Source organism: Elephas maximus, chromosome 4, assembly GCF_024166365.1.
Source record: "Elephas maximus indicus isolate mEleMax1 chromosome 4, mEleMax1 primary haplotype, whole genome shotgun sequence".
Lineage (NCBI taxonomy): Eukaryota > Metazoa > Chordata > Mammalia > Proboscidea > Elephantidae > Elephas > Elephas maximus.
This window is the reverse complement of record NC_064822.1, coordinates 82218794-82231397: the sequence shown is the minus strand read 5'-3', so window position 1 is coordinate 82231397 and position 12604 is coordinate 82218794. Positions and strand designations below refer to the sequence as shown.

At 37.2% G+C, this 12604-nt stretch overlaps 1 protein-coding gene across 21 annotated transcripts in view; it reads left to right on the top strand.

Moving 5' to 3' along the window:
• Positions 1-12604, top strand: part of SOX5 (SRY-box transcription factor 5) — a 1155824-nt gene that overhangs the window by 1112749 nt on the left and 30471 nt on the right. For all 21 annotated transcript variants that reach the window (XM_049885159.1, XM_049885162.1, XM_049885160.1 and 18 more), the window contains one exon: positions 8409-8554. In XM_049885159.1, coding sequence (XP_049741116.1) covers positions 8409-8554 — 146 coding nt within the window. The remainder of the gene's footprint in view (positions 1-8408; positions 8555-12604) is intronic.

Sequence of the window (12604 nt, the reverse complement as noted above, 5' to 3'; positions counted from 1 at the left end):
CTCTGTTATAATAAAGTCATTAAGTCCAGCCCTAATCCATGGGAAGGGAATTAGGCTCCAACTCGTGAATAGAGGGATTGCAAAGAATATGTGGAAATATTTTTGAAGTACCACACTTTTTTAGGTGGAAAATGGAAGAGTGAGTAATAACTGAGTGTTTTGAGAATAAAAATGAAGATAGGGCAGTGTCATGCTAGCCTAGGAAAAATGGAAGTTACTTAACTGTGTTACACTCTGCAGGAAGGTGAAAGAACATGAGGAATGAGGAAAAGTCTTAGCATGTAATTGGAGCTCATGGACATGTAGACTCAGGCAGAGACATTTGAGTAGAATGGTAGAGACAGAATTGCAAAGATGGGAAGAATATGAGGAAAGGAAGTACAGTTGATGAAATAGACCTGCATTTTTGTAGGTTTGGTGTCAAAAGGTGATAATATTTTATAAGGCAGAGTGAAAATAACTTTTGGAATGAGAAAATCTCATGTATTTATAAATCAAGAAGAGGAAGAAGAGTTAAAGAGATGTCCAGACATGAAAGAATACAGGAGTGACAATGGAGCAAAAAGATGATGAAAGGATTATAGTTGGAAGGGAGAAAAGTCTCTTCTTTTTCTGAGACTGAAGGCAATGAAAGGGAAAAAAGTAGAGTGACAGAGAAATGATACGATGGACAGAATAAAAGCTGAAGGGGTGTACTTTAAATGTTTCAATCTCCGTAAAGGTAGGCCTCAAGATTATTTGCTGAAAGGAAGTCAATCTGGGGCAGTGCAAAGCAGTGAGGAGAGAAAGAGTGGAAACTGAAATTTTGAGAAGTTTGAAAAAGGTTTGGCATACACGTGTGTTTCTTTTTCATTGTGTATCGTTCTGTTATGATCTAACGCTTATTCTGTTTAGCATCCTATATGGGCACCAAGATAAGATTTGCTTTTGAGTCTTAGGTATGGAAAAGGACAAAAAAATATTTTATATGGCAAGAATGATTTACTTCCTTAATCTATATGAAAGCACATAAATGTCACAGTGTTGGTATATGTGCTACTTTAAAAAAATATATATTATCAGATTTAGAATATTTAACAGAATAGTGTATTAGCATTTTTATCATATGGACTTTGTTTACTTTAGTGTTGCAAAAGATTAGGTATGACAGAAAGTATTTTAGAAAGGCAAAAATGTGTTTAATGACATTTATCATTTGACCTATTCCACTACTAAAATTTCTCTTATATTTTCCCTCAAAAAGTCCCTTCACCACGTATAAATTCCTCGTATTTTTTCAAAGATTTGAGGCCACGACAATTTAGTTTTCTCTTTTCAACAAATGCAGACATTGAAAGCTGAAACTATAATGAGTAATAATGTAGTTGGATAAAAGCTGTGAGGATTAATGGTGTTGTAAAGGTCGCTCCTGAAAGAAGAATTGATGTGTTATGCCATTAATAAGCCACAGAAAACTGTAGACCAAAAGATAACACACTTAATTTATCTTTAATGACATGGGGCTCTTTGCTATATATCTATTAGCTACAAATATAGAAAGTGACTTTTTGAGGTTGGTGACCAACATTACAGTGTATTCTATAAGAATGCTTTTGATATGGTACGTAAATGATAGGAAGTGCCAAAGAAACGGAATCCTAAAAGGGCATGAATAGTTCACAAGAATGATGGATAATTTTAGAATCTTTTGACCAGATGTTGTCTTTTCCTCATTGGCCTTTTCCACCTATGTCGTACATATGTATGACACTTTTAATTTTTTTCAAAGCATTTTTAATCTATTATCACTGTAGCTGTTGTATAATTAAAGACCCTTAGCTAGATAGAGCAGATATCCATATCATCTAGTCCTAACATTATTTTTATAGAAAAGGAACAGAGGCCTAAAGAGGCTAAGTGCTCGCCAGGGATTCTAAGTAAGTTCCTTTCAGAGTGTGGATAGGTTTATGGTGCTATCTTTATTAACTCTGTTTTAACCTTAAGGAAACAGTGTACATGAAGACCTTATAACTTGCTCAAATTCACAGCCAGTGGAGATTAGGGCCTACAACTATAGGCTGGGTTGGCATTCTTTCTTTTTAGTTGTTGCCTATTGGTAGCCTCTCTGCATTAGATGTTTTTCTCAGTCATTTCCTTATCCATTTACCTCTCCATCCAACAGTTAAGTATTACGTACTTTCTCTTGCAGTACATTTTGCAAAGCCTAGAAAATTAAGCAGGTGAAAATCTTGGACTGAGGTTTTGAGATGCCTACAGTCTCTTTTACCATATCGTGGGAACATATACTTAGCCTACACTCTTTGGAGGCATTAATACATGAAAAGTAAAGCTTTACCTGAGCAAGCATAATAGGTGCATAGTAACCCAGTAAGATGGAGGGAAATATTGTCAATTTCATTCATTTGGTACTTTATTTTGACAACATTTTATTTTAAAATATGATAATGTGAAGGAAGATATTGCCTTGAAGTTTTACTATTTTGTTTTCAATGACAAAAGCTTCTATGTGGGTGAGTGATTGAGCAAGAATATTATAATAACTTCGTAGAAAACCGCTGAGTTATCAGTGGTTTTAAAGGTATCAACTGACATCTGACAATTAATATTTGCATAGTACTCTACTGTTTGCACATTTCTTTACATTTAATATATAATTAATTCTCATGCACTTTCACAGATGAAGTGACTATATATCCAAACCAAAACCAACTCTGTTGCTGTCAAGTCAATTCCAGCTCATAGTGACCCTCTAGGACAGAGTAAAACTGCCCCACAGTGTTTAAAGCTGTAAATCTTTACAGAAGCAGACTGCAATATCTTTCCCCCAAGGAGTAGCTGCTGGGTTCGAACTGCCAACCTTTCTGTTAGCAGCCAAGCATTTAACCACTGTGCCAGCAGCTCTCTGACTATATATATAAGTGTGTCAAAAATTTGAAGATGGTAAATGACCTCAAAAATAGAAGGGAGTATAGTATTTATTGAGAATCATTTTGAACACATATGCCCTTACTTTGACTTATAGCTGAAAAGTCCAATATAAAATAAATATGTAGTGAATAACAATTTGTATTGCCCTGATAGTAGCTGTTCAGTCCATCGGTTTTAATAAATACATGTCATATGATATGGGGCTCCACTGATATGAAGACAGATATAATCACTGAACTTGGAATTATAACGGTAGATGCTTTCAACTTAGAAATATGCCCTTATTCCTTCAGTAGGCCCTGCCATGAGCCAAAGGAATAAGAGATTGAAAGAAAAAAAAAAAAAAAAACTTGCCTTGGAGCAGTTCATAGACTGGAGTTAAAGACAAACTTAGCAAAAATGTAAGACAATGTGACAATAAAAACATTTACAAAGTTTCAAAGGAACATGTAAATGAGAAGCATTATTTTCACCAAGGAGCCTGTCTGAGGTGGGCCAGGGAATTCCTTCATGAAGTATGAATAAATATGAATAAATTCCCAAATACACCAGAAAGAAATAGTGTTTGAGAAAAACAGAACAGCTTCAGAGGCAAAGGAGTGTGGAGAGAGGCCTGATTTTCAAAAAGAATTAGTTCTGTTCACCTTAAGCACAGGACCCATGAGAGACTGGCAGGAGGTAACATGGAAGACTTAAGTTGAGTTGCTATCATGAAGAGACTTCAAGTTAAATGTTTGGAATGTATCACATAATGACACTTAAGTGAACGTTAAAGAGTTCTTGTTCCAGTGTGTTTGGGAAAAGCTGCATACCACTGTTCTCTCTTAAAAGATTCACAGTACCTATTAACACATTATAGATTTTGAGAATTCATGCAGTGAAGAAACCAGTTTGACTTTTTTTAAATTCTCATTTCCCACACTTATTTGGACAGAAAATTGTTTTTTCCCAGAATGTTACAGATTACCATTTTACGATATTTTCCTTAAAGCACTGAAACCAAAAGACGGGTTTTTATTTTAATCAGATAAAGTGACACAATAAAAAAAATTTTTTTTTGAAATATTTTTGAGTGATTTATCTCAAGGAGTGTGAGGCTAAAGATGGAGAAAGCAGTTAGGAAGTTATGGCAGGCGCTCAGTCAAGATGTGAGGTAGCTTTAAGCAAAGCAGGGATCATGGGGATGGAGAAGAATCAAAGCTTGTTTTATAAGAAGGTAAATACTTAAGCACTTACAGGTTGAGATGGTGGAGAGCCAAGGGGGAGACATCCCTGTCAGGGCTCAGTTGCCTTTTGTATGTATGGGGTGAGGGAGAAGGAGATATCTTAGATGATTCTCAATTATTGGATAGACAACTAGAAGTAGATATGGAATGCAGAAAGAAAAGATTGAGGCAGTGGGAAGATGACAAATTCCATGCTACACATGTGGCATTACAAGGTACTCATGGGACATTTGAGTAGAGAAATTTATTAGACAGATGTGTGTATATGGAAATCAGGAAGGATTTGAGGCAGGCAATATATATCTTATAGCATTTGGAAACCTCTCTTCCCCACCCTTTAGAGTTTTAAGGACATCTTTTAAGCCAAGGGTAGTTTCCTGTTTTCTCTTTTCTTTTTAAATCTTTGCAGCATTTGTGTCATCTAGTGAGTATAATCTGCATTTAATCAATGAGACAAATAACTTAGAAAAGTTAAAAATTGTGTACAATTTATATAGCTAGTAAATGGCAAAGCTAGGATTTTCATTCAGGATTGTCTGGCTTCAAAACCCATGCTTTTCCTGAGGATTAAAACCTGTGACCAAAATCTAGGGAGTAGGTAAAGAAAGGATCCCAGGCAAAGAGAGTAAGATGGAGTTAGAGAGGAAAGAGGATCCAGTGTTAGATGAGAAACAAGGAAGTGAGGGAGTTTTAGTAACAATTGGTAGAGCCATCGTTCTGTGAGGAGTGGAAAATGTCCCTTGGATTTGGCAATAATAAGATTGAAGGAAGCAGAAGCCAGACAGTATTGGGTGAGACTGGAATGGGAGGCTATAATATAGTTTTTGAGAAGCTTAGCTTAGAAGTTAGAGAGTTGAAAGACAGAAGGCAACACAAAGTCAAGGGAGTGATTTCATTTGCTTGTTTTATGAGAAGATAGAACCTTAAGTACTTACAAGTTGAGATGGTGAAGATGTAAGAGAGTCCAGGTAGATGATATAAATGAAAAAGGGAATAATTGGTGAATCATTGCCATCAAGTCATTTCCAACTCATAGTGAACTGCCCCATAGAGCTTCCAAGGCTGTAATCTTTATTGAAGCAGACTGCCATATATTTCTCCCTTGAAGCAGCAGGTGGTTTCAAAGCGTTTACCTTTTGGTTAGCAGCCAAGCACTTAACCAGTGCGCCACCAGGGCTCCTTATAATCAATGAAGAGATGTAAAAATCTAGAGCACGAGTTTAGGTATTTGCCTTGAATTAACCAAACCCACTGCCTTCAAGTCAATTCTAACTCATAGCAACCCTGTAGGGCAGAGTAGAACTCCCCTGTAGAGTTTCCAAGGAGTGCCTGGTGGATTCAAACTGCTGACCTTTTGGTGAGCAGCTGTAGCACTTAACCACTACGCCACCAGGGTTTCCACCTTGAATTAAAGCAGGAATATATTTTCATCGTAATAAAACCTGTTACCGTCGAGTTGACTCCTACTCATAGTGACCCTATAGAACAGAATAGAACTGCCCATAGGGTTTCCAAGGAACAGCTGGCGGATTCGAACTGCTGATCTTTTGGTTTGCAGCCATAGCTCTTAATCACTGCACCTCCGGGGCTCTCAATTCATTATAATAGGAGGGAATATTGGGCCTAAATGGAGATGGAGTCAAAGGTAACATGGGGCGGGGGGGCGGGGGGGCAAGAGGAAGGTCAGAATTCACCCTTACTGGTTTTTGCAAAATCAGAGGCAAGGCCATTTGCTGAGAGAGGGTGTCTGTGGGGTTGGGGTTTTGGTTACGATGATGAGAACAAAATGTAAAGAACCTGCAAGCAATCCTACTAAGATCCAGGTCTGTAATATATAAATGGTTTTGTGAATCAAAACAGGAGACACAAATGGTAGAATTTCAGATAGCATTTTAATGAAACTCCAAGAGTCTCTAAAAGGAAGACTGTAAAATTTAATGGGAACATTTATTTTCATCCACACACAGATAAATATACACCTCAAATTGGAAATAGCCATTACAGAACATAGGTCTGTCAGTTATTCACCCCCATAATAATTTACATTCCTCTTGCATCTATATTAGTCATTTTTCCTACACAGTGTTATCTTGGCAGCCACTAAAAAGCATAAAGAATTCATGCTTTCATTCAATTCCATGTGCCAAACCTTTTCAAATATATTTGTACTCTGGAGAAGCTCAATAGACTACCTAGAAACCGAATAGACTACAGAAAAGCATGATACTGGCTTGTACATAAATAGCAGTTAGGGGGTAGAAAAATCAGGCTGATTCTCTTAAAAATCCTATTAAGGGAACATATCCTGCAACCATCACTGTCATACAAGAGCTGTATTTCTTTCTAGAGTAGTATTGTTCACAAACAGAACAAATTCAAGAGTAATGTACTGTATTAAGGAGGTTGTTCAGGAGAACCAAGCCAGGATGTTGAGGATAGTATAAGGTTAAATACAACCATCTTTCATAGTAAATATTAACCCTAAAGGTACATTCGAGGTCTAAATAGTTATCAGTTCATATTGTATTTATAATGACCAACCAGGAATCTACTTTAGTCTTTGGATAAGTTCCAATGAGTTTGGCTCTTAGAAGGCAAAATATATAGTAGTCCTCAAGCTTCCCCTTTCTATCCCCTGCAGTGGAACTTATCTTTCTGCCTCAAAGCAATCAGAGAACTAGGTCTAGTCTGGACATAATAGGGGGAAAGAGGCATGGATCATTTAGAACATTTCCAGCACTGAAGCACTGTACTAATCTGACATCAGTTTCTTCAAGAGAAATGTTTTAAGCAGCAAGAAAATATTCTATGTTTTTTGGCAATCAGCAGATCAGATAGAAGAGTCTAGCAATACAGCAAGGATGTGTAACCTGACATGATTAGACAAGGCTCTTTAGTACCAGAACATTCATAATTGAGACAAAGAAAGAGTATTAATAACACTTTCCTAACACGGCAGTTAGCCATTTTATATTTCCTTTCTTTAATCTTAGTGTTTTTCAACAAATCATGGGATTTAATAGCGTGTTTTGGCAGATTAGAGGATTTATGGCCCAGATGTTTTTTGTTCTAAAAATGGATTAGGGTGTAAAGTTTGCTGGAATCCACGGAACATGTTGAGGCAAGCCGGTCATTTTATGTGTGATTAGTGCCTGCCTTCTGTCTCACAGTCCCTCCATCTGTCACAATTCACCAATGGATCTGGTTAGATTTAGCCTCATGTCACAAACAAGTCCCTTTTCTGGGCAATTTCATACTACAGATTCATTTTATGTCATTTTATGCCCTAGTTAAAAGATAGTGAGAGAGTAAGATGATAGGTATTAGCCTTCCTTTAAATATTTGCAAAACAATCTCTTCCCATCAGTACTCTACCCGAAGATCACACAGATCACCGGAATCATGTGCAGCAAAGAAAGACATGACCAGTGATAAATTGAAAATTATGTTAAAAACTAGCTTTTCTCCTTAAACTTGTTATTCTTTAAAAGAAATGATTTGGCAGGTTTTGTTTTGTTCTACAAACTCTGGATTGTGGAGCTGCAAACCAAGTTGGACATTTGAACATCTTATTAATAGTGTGAATTAAGTGTGACTGTAGTTACCAGTAGCCACAACTTCATATCAGGCAATCACAGGTGCTTGGTTACAGTTTGTGCTTTAAATTTAGCATCTTAATGATTATAAGTTTGTATCCTTAGCAAACCACTGCCACCTGTGGTTTATTTTCCCATAAATGGATTGGGGGAGGGGGTTCTCTCAGTCAGTCAATGTTTTATTCCTTCCATATATAGCAAAACTAACAGTGCTACACACAAACTCTAAATTAGTCTTTCTACTACTATGAGAGATTCAATAATTAAAATAATTATCCAATCCCTGGATCATATAGTCATGGAATTATAGACATGATTCTTGGATAAAAAATCAAAGATTTTTTTATGCACTATGAAATATTCAGATAATAACTAAGAAGTTTATTTTAGAACTATGATGTTTTAAACTTCTTTCCAAATATTTGGAAACAGCCATATTTCACTTCAGTATTATGTTTTTATTACAGATGTTTGGCACCATGTTCATATATACTGTGTAAATCAGTCATCAATTATTTATTCATTAACTTTACACAAACCCCATCGAGAAATTATTGTATGCCAGATACTAGCCGTTACCAAAACTATAAGTGATTTTTATGGTTAACTTATCCATGCATTTGTCCAAAACATATCCTTTATTTTGTCACATTATCAGGTTATTTAAATGACCATGATGCTGTCACCAAGGCAATCCAAGAAGCTCGGCAAATGAAGGAACAGCTTCGGCGGGAGCAGCAGGTCCTTGATGGGAAGGTGGCTGTTGTGAATAGTCTAGGTCTCAATAACTGCCGGACAGAAAAGGTTAGTTCATGTAATAAACTACTTTTCAAAAATGCCTCAATTGCCTGAATACTTCTCTTTTTTTTATTATCTTTTAATCTTCTCACCATCTTCAGAATAATGGGTCCGCCTCCCTTTTTATTTTTTCCCTTTTTATCAATATAGAAGTCTCTGTGTTCATCCTAATAGAAGCCATCTGGAAATGGGAAGAGTTGCAAACATTTCCAAATCGTATTGACAATTAATATCTTCTGTGCCATCAGTTTGTATTAAAAGCAAACGACATTTGAAATATCTTGGTCTGAGTGTAAGTTTTGCTTTATGGAGCTGCTTAACTTCTGTGTGAGGATGAGCTGGGTTTGAAAATGCTGAATCTTCTTTAATCGGCATAAGCTTGGATGATACCCATGCTCATGTTCTAAGTACTTAGTTAGAATCCCAAGCTTGTCATAATTTATGTTTCCAACGCAAAGCACTATCGAGTTTTAAGTGACTGCGCAACTGGAAAATTTGACTCTATCATAAAAGAAAATGCACTTTTAAAACTCTGACATTATTATTAATGCCTAAGGCCAGTGAAACCTCTGAATTTGAGATATAAAAAAGTCAAACTTTTTCCTAAGGATTCATTGTATTTTGTTAGGAGTTGTTATTACAGAACGCTCAGAAGAATGTACTGCTTTTGGTAATATTTGATATGTTTTGAATTGAAATTTTAAAAATGTTACTGAATCTCCCTTTACACAATCTATGGTTACTAGACACAGTAGATAAAAGAAAGATAAAAAGATAAAAGAAAAAAAAAGATCAGCTATTTAGCAATAACTTAAAAGTTAATTGTCAAACCAAAAGCAAAGAAGTTTCCTGAATAAACTGAATGCTTCAAAGGCCAGCATAGCAGGGGCAGGGGTCTGGAGACCATGGTTTCAGAGGACATCTAAGTCAATTGGCATAATAAAATCTATTAACAAAACATTCTGCATCCCACTTTGAAGAGTGGCATCTGGGGCCTTAAACGCTAGCAAGCAGCCATCTAAGATGCATCAATTGGTCTCAACCCACCTGGATCAAAGGAGAATGAAGAACACCAAGGACACAAGGTGATTACGAGCTCAAGAGACAGCAAGGGCCACGTGAACTAGCGACTACATCATCCTGAGACCAGAAGAACTAGATGGTGCCTGGCTACAACCGATGACTGCCCTGACAGGGAACACAACGGAGAACCCCTGAGGGAGCAGGAGAGCAGTGGGATGCAGACCCCAAATTCTCATAAGACCGGACTTAATGATCTGACTGAGACTAGAAGGACCCCGGTGGTCATGACCCCTAGACCTTCTGTTGGCCCAGGACAGGAACCATTCCCGAAGCCAGCTCTTCAGACATGGATTGGACTGGACAATGGGTCAGAGAGGGACGCTGGTGAGGAGTGAGCTTCTTGGATCAGGTGGACACTTGAGACTATGTTGGCATCTCCTGCCTGGAGGGGAAATGAGAGGGTGGAGGGGGTTAGAAGCTGGAGAAATGGACACGAAGGAGAGAGCAGGCTGTCTCATTAGGGGGGGAGTAAGTGGGAGTGGTAGCAAGGTGTACATGAGTTTTTGTGTGAGAGACTGACTTGATTTGTGAACTTTCACTTAAAGCACAATAAAAATTATTAAAAAAAAAAAAAAGTTAATTGTCACGGAAGCTTATGAGTCAAACAATATTATCCAGACGAGCAGATTGCTAATTCGTGTAGTTTTCTGGTTTCCCAAGTTTTATATGGAATTTAGTCTTTAAACTCTAAGAAGCTAGCAGTCTGCATAGTAGAGGTAAGGTATACATACATGTGATCCTGTCACAATTGTACTTTTCCTCTGGTCCTGATATGGGTAAAAGGATGGAGAAATTATTTCTATACTGTTCTGTCTATGGAGGGAAGAGCGAAGTATAGGTCAATATACATCCCCTCAAAGTCTTACAACATACGAAGAATGATATCGGTGCAGAGAGAAGGGCACACAATTTTTATAGCTAAGCACCAGAAGGGAAGGGGAAAAGCAAAGCGACAGGTCTAAGAAGGAATTTATATTCAAATATTTAAACATTCTTGAAAGGATTCTTGAACAGAAATTCCTTTTCTCTGCTCCCCATGTAGAAATGAGTTTAACACTCGGCCAGATGCTAATGCAAAGTGACTCAGGCTATTCCTCGGAAGCATAGCTAAATTGCCATTATTTGTTAAGCGCATTGGATTCAGCTGTGGATACAGCAGTTGGTTGCATTCAGCAAGCATCTGTACCCTTTTATTTTTTTATTTTAATCCCCCAAAGCAGAGACAACTCTACCTATCTCCCCCCTCTTCTCCCCTGTGCTGGCTGGGAATTGTCAAGTGACAACCGACCAAATCCTTTTGGACAGGAAGCCTTCATCCTGAGTTCTGTATACTTGCAAAATAGGTCTTGTGGTTGGATCAGGGAGCCCATTAAAAGCACTTTGATGGTATGGAAATTCATCTTCATGAAGCTCCTAGGCCCCTAAGCAGCATGCTGTTTAGCTGTGGTTACAGATCAGTCATTCACATTGGAGGGCAATAATTGTGCTGACGGCTTGTAAGGCAATGGAAGTACATAAAATAATCCTGGGCCCTCCACCATGGCATTGTGAGTTAATCTCCTCTAATACAGATCAGCTGTTGTTGTAACACATGACTTTATGCCGGCTCCAGTGGCTCTGCACAGCCTTTTGATTAAGTGGCAGGAGTAGAACCATCTGCATTTACTTTATTCCATACATATCCATAGTTGGGAACCCTATTTCCGCTTCTTGCTCCACTCCACAATCCTACTTTATTTCTCCAATTAGCATGTCCTATTTGGGTTGCAGGAGTGCGAGTGCCTTTGTTGAAAGCTACTACTTTGAATTTTCTTTTCCTTTTTTACTATGTAGATTTATAACTACCTTTCCATTCTCATGAAGGCTATCATTCCCAATCTTTTCACCATGCATTTTCAATGTAGTTGAGGTAGATCCTCAATTATCGTCTTATATTTTTACAGGTTTTAAGTAAAAATCTTAAATATGAAAATGAAGCCGTTCCGTTATTGTAATAGTATGGCAAACCCTTGGAATGTGTAAGGAAACTTTCTCAGCAGAAGGATCTGAATTAGTTCCTCCCTTATGTTATCGGTGACACCTGAGAATGAGACAGGTTGTCGAAGTTCTCTTTGAAGCAGCTGTTACTGTGGTTGCCTTTTCCTGCTGAACTAGCTTGGGCATCATTTCTACAATATTAATGATTTTTCTACCAGTCTGTGCAACTCGTGGGCATGAGATAATAATGTCAAATTAATATCTTTTAATTAGTAATCAGTTTAATATTAGCACCTACTATGTTTTTTGTGTATTAGGAACTGTGCTGTGTACTGGAGATACTATGTTGAACAAGAAAATTCATTTATAGAGTTTACAGTTTAGATAAGATTATTCTTTTGACTGTTAATCATTACATATTTATGTGTATGAACCCACCTAGAGGAATTGAACGAGGACCCCATATTGCTTAGCATTTCATACCAGTTGTACGTACCTGAGTTGACAAAGGTAGATCTTCCCCTTGATACAAACTTGTTTTTTTTTTTTTTTTAACGTAAAGGAACATCACTACGTATATTGTATTGTTATTTTCCAAATGCTTAACTTTTTAATAAATTTTTATAATCACTCAAATTTATCCCTGGCCAGATAAGTAGATCAGTAGTTTTTGTTGAAATTTTGCTTCATAGTTCTTAGTGAAAGATGTAAGCAGAATATATGATAGATTAATCTTATATTTTACACTGTCATCTTCTCATATAATTTGAATCCCAAAAGGACATTTTTTTCTCTCTAAAACAATAGTTATGTCTCTAAATACATGAAATATAAGGAGGGAGGGGGAGAAAGATGGAAAGGACCTGGGAGTGAGGAAAGGGGGAAAAAAAAGAAATGCAACCCTCACATGATTGGTGATTTATAACCCTCTGAGAGGCAGTATCATTGCCTGAGATCCATATAGCTAGAATCCAGAGGAGGAGATACTTGTTTTCT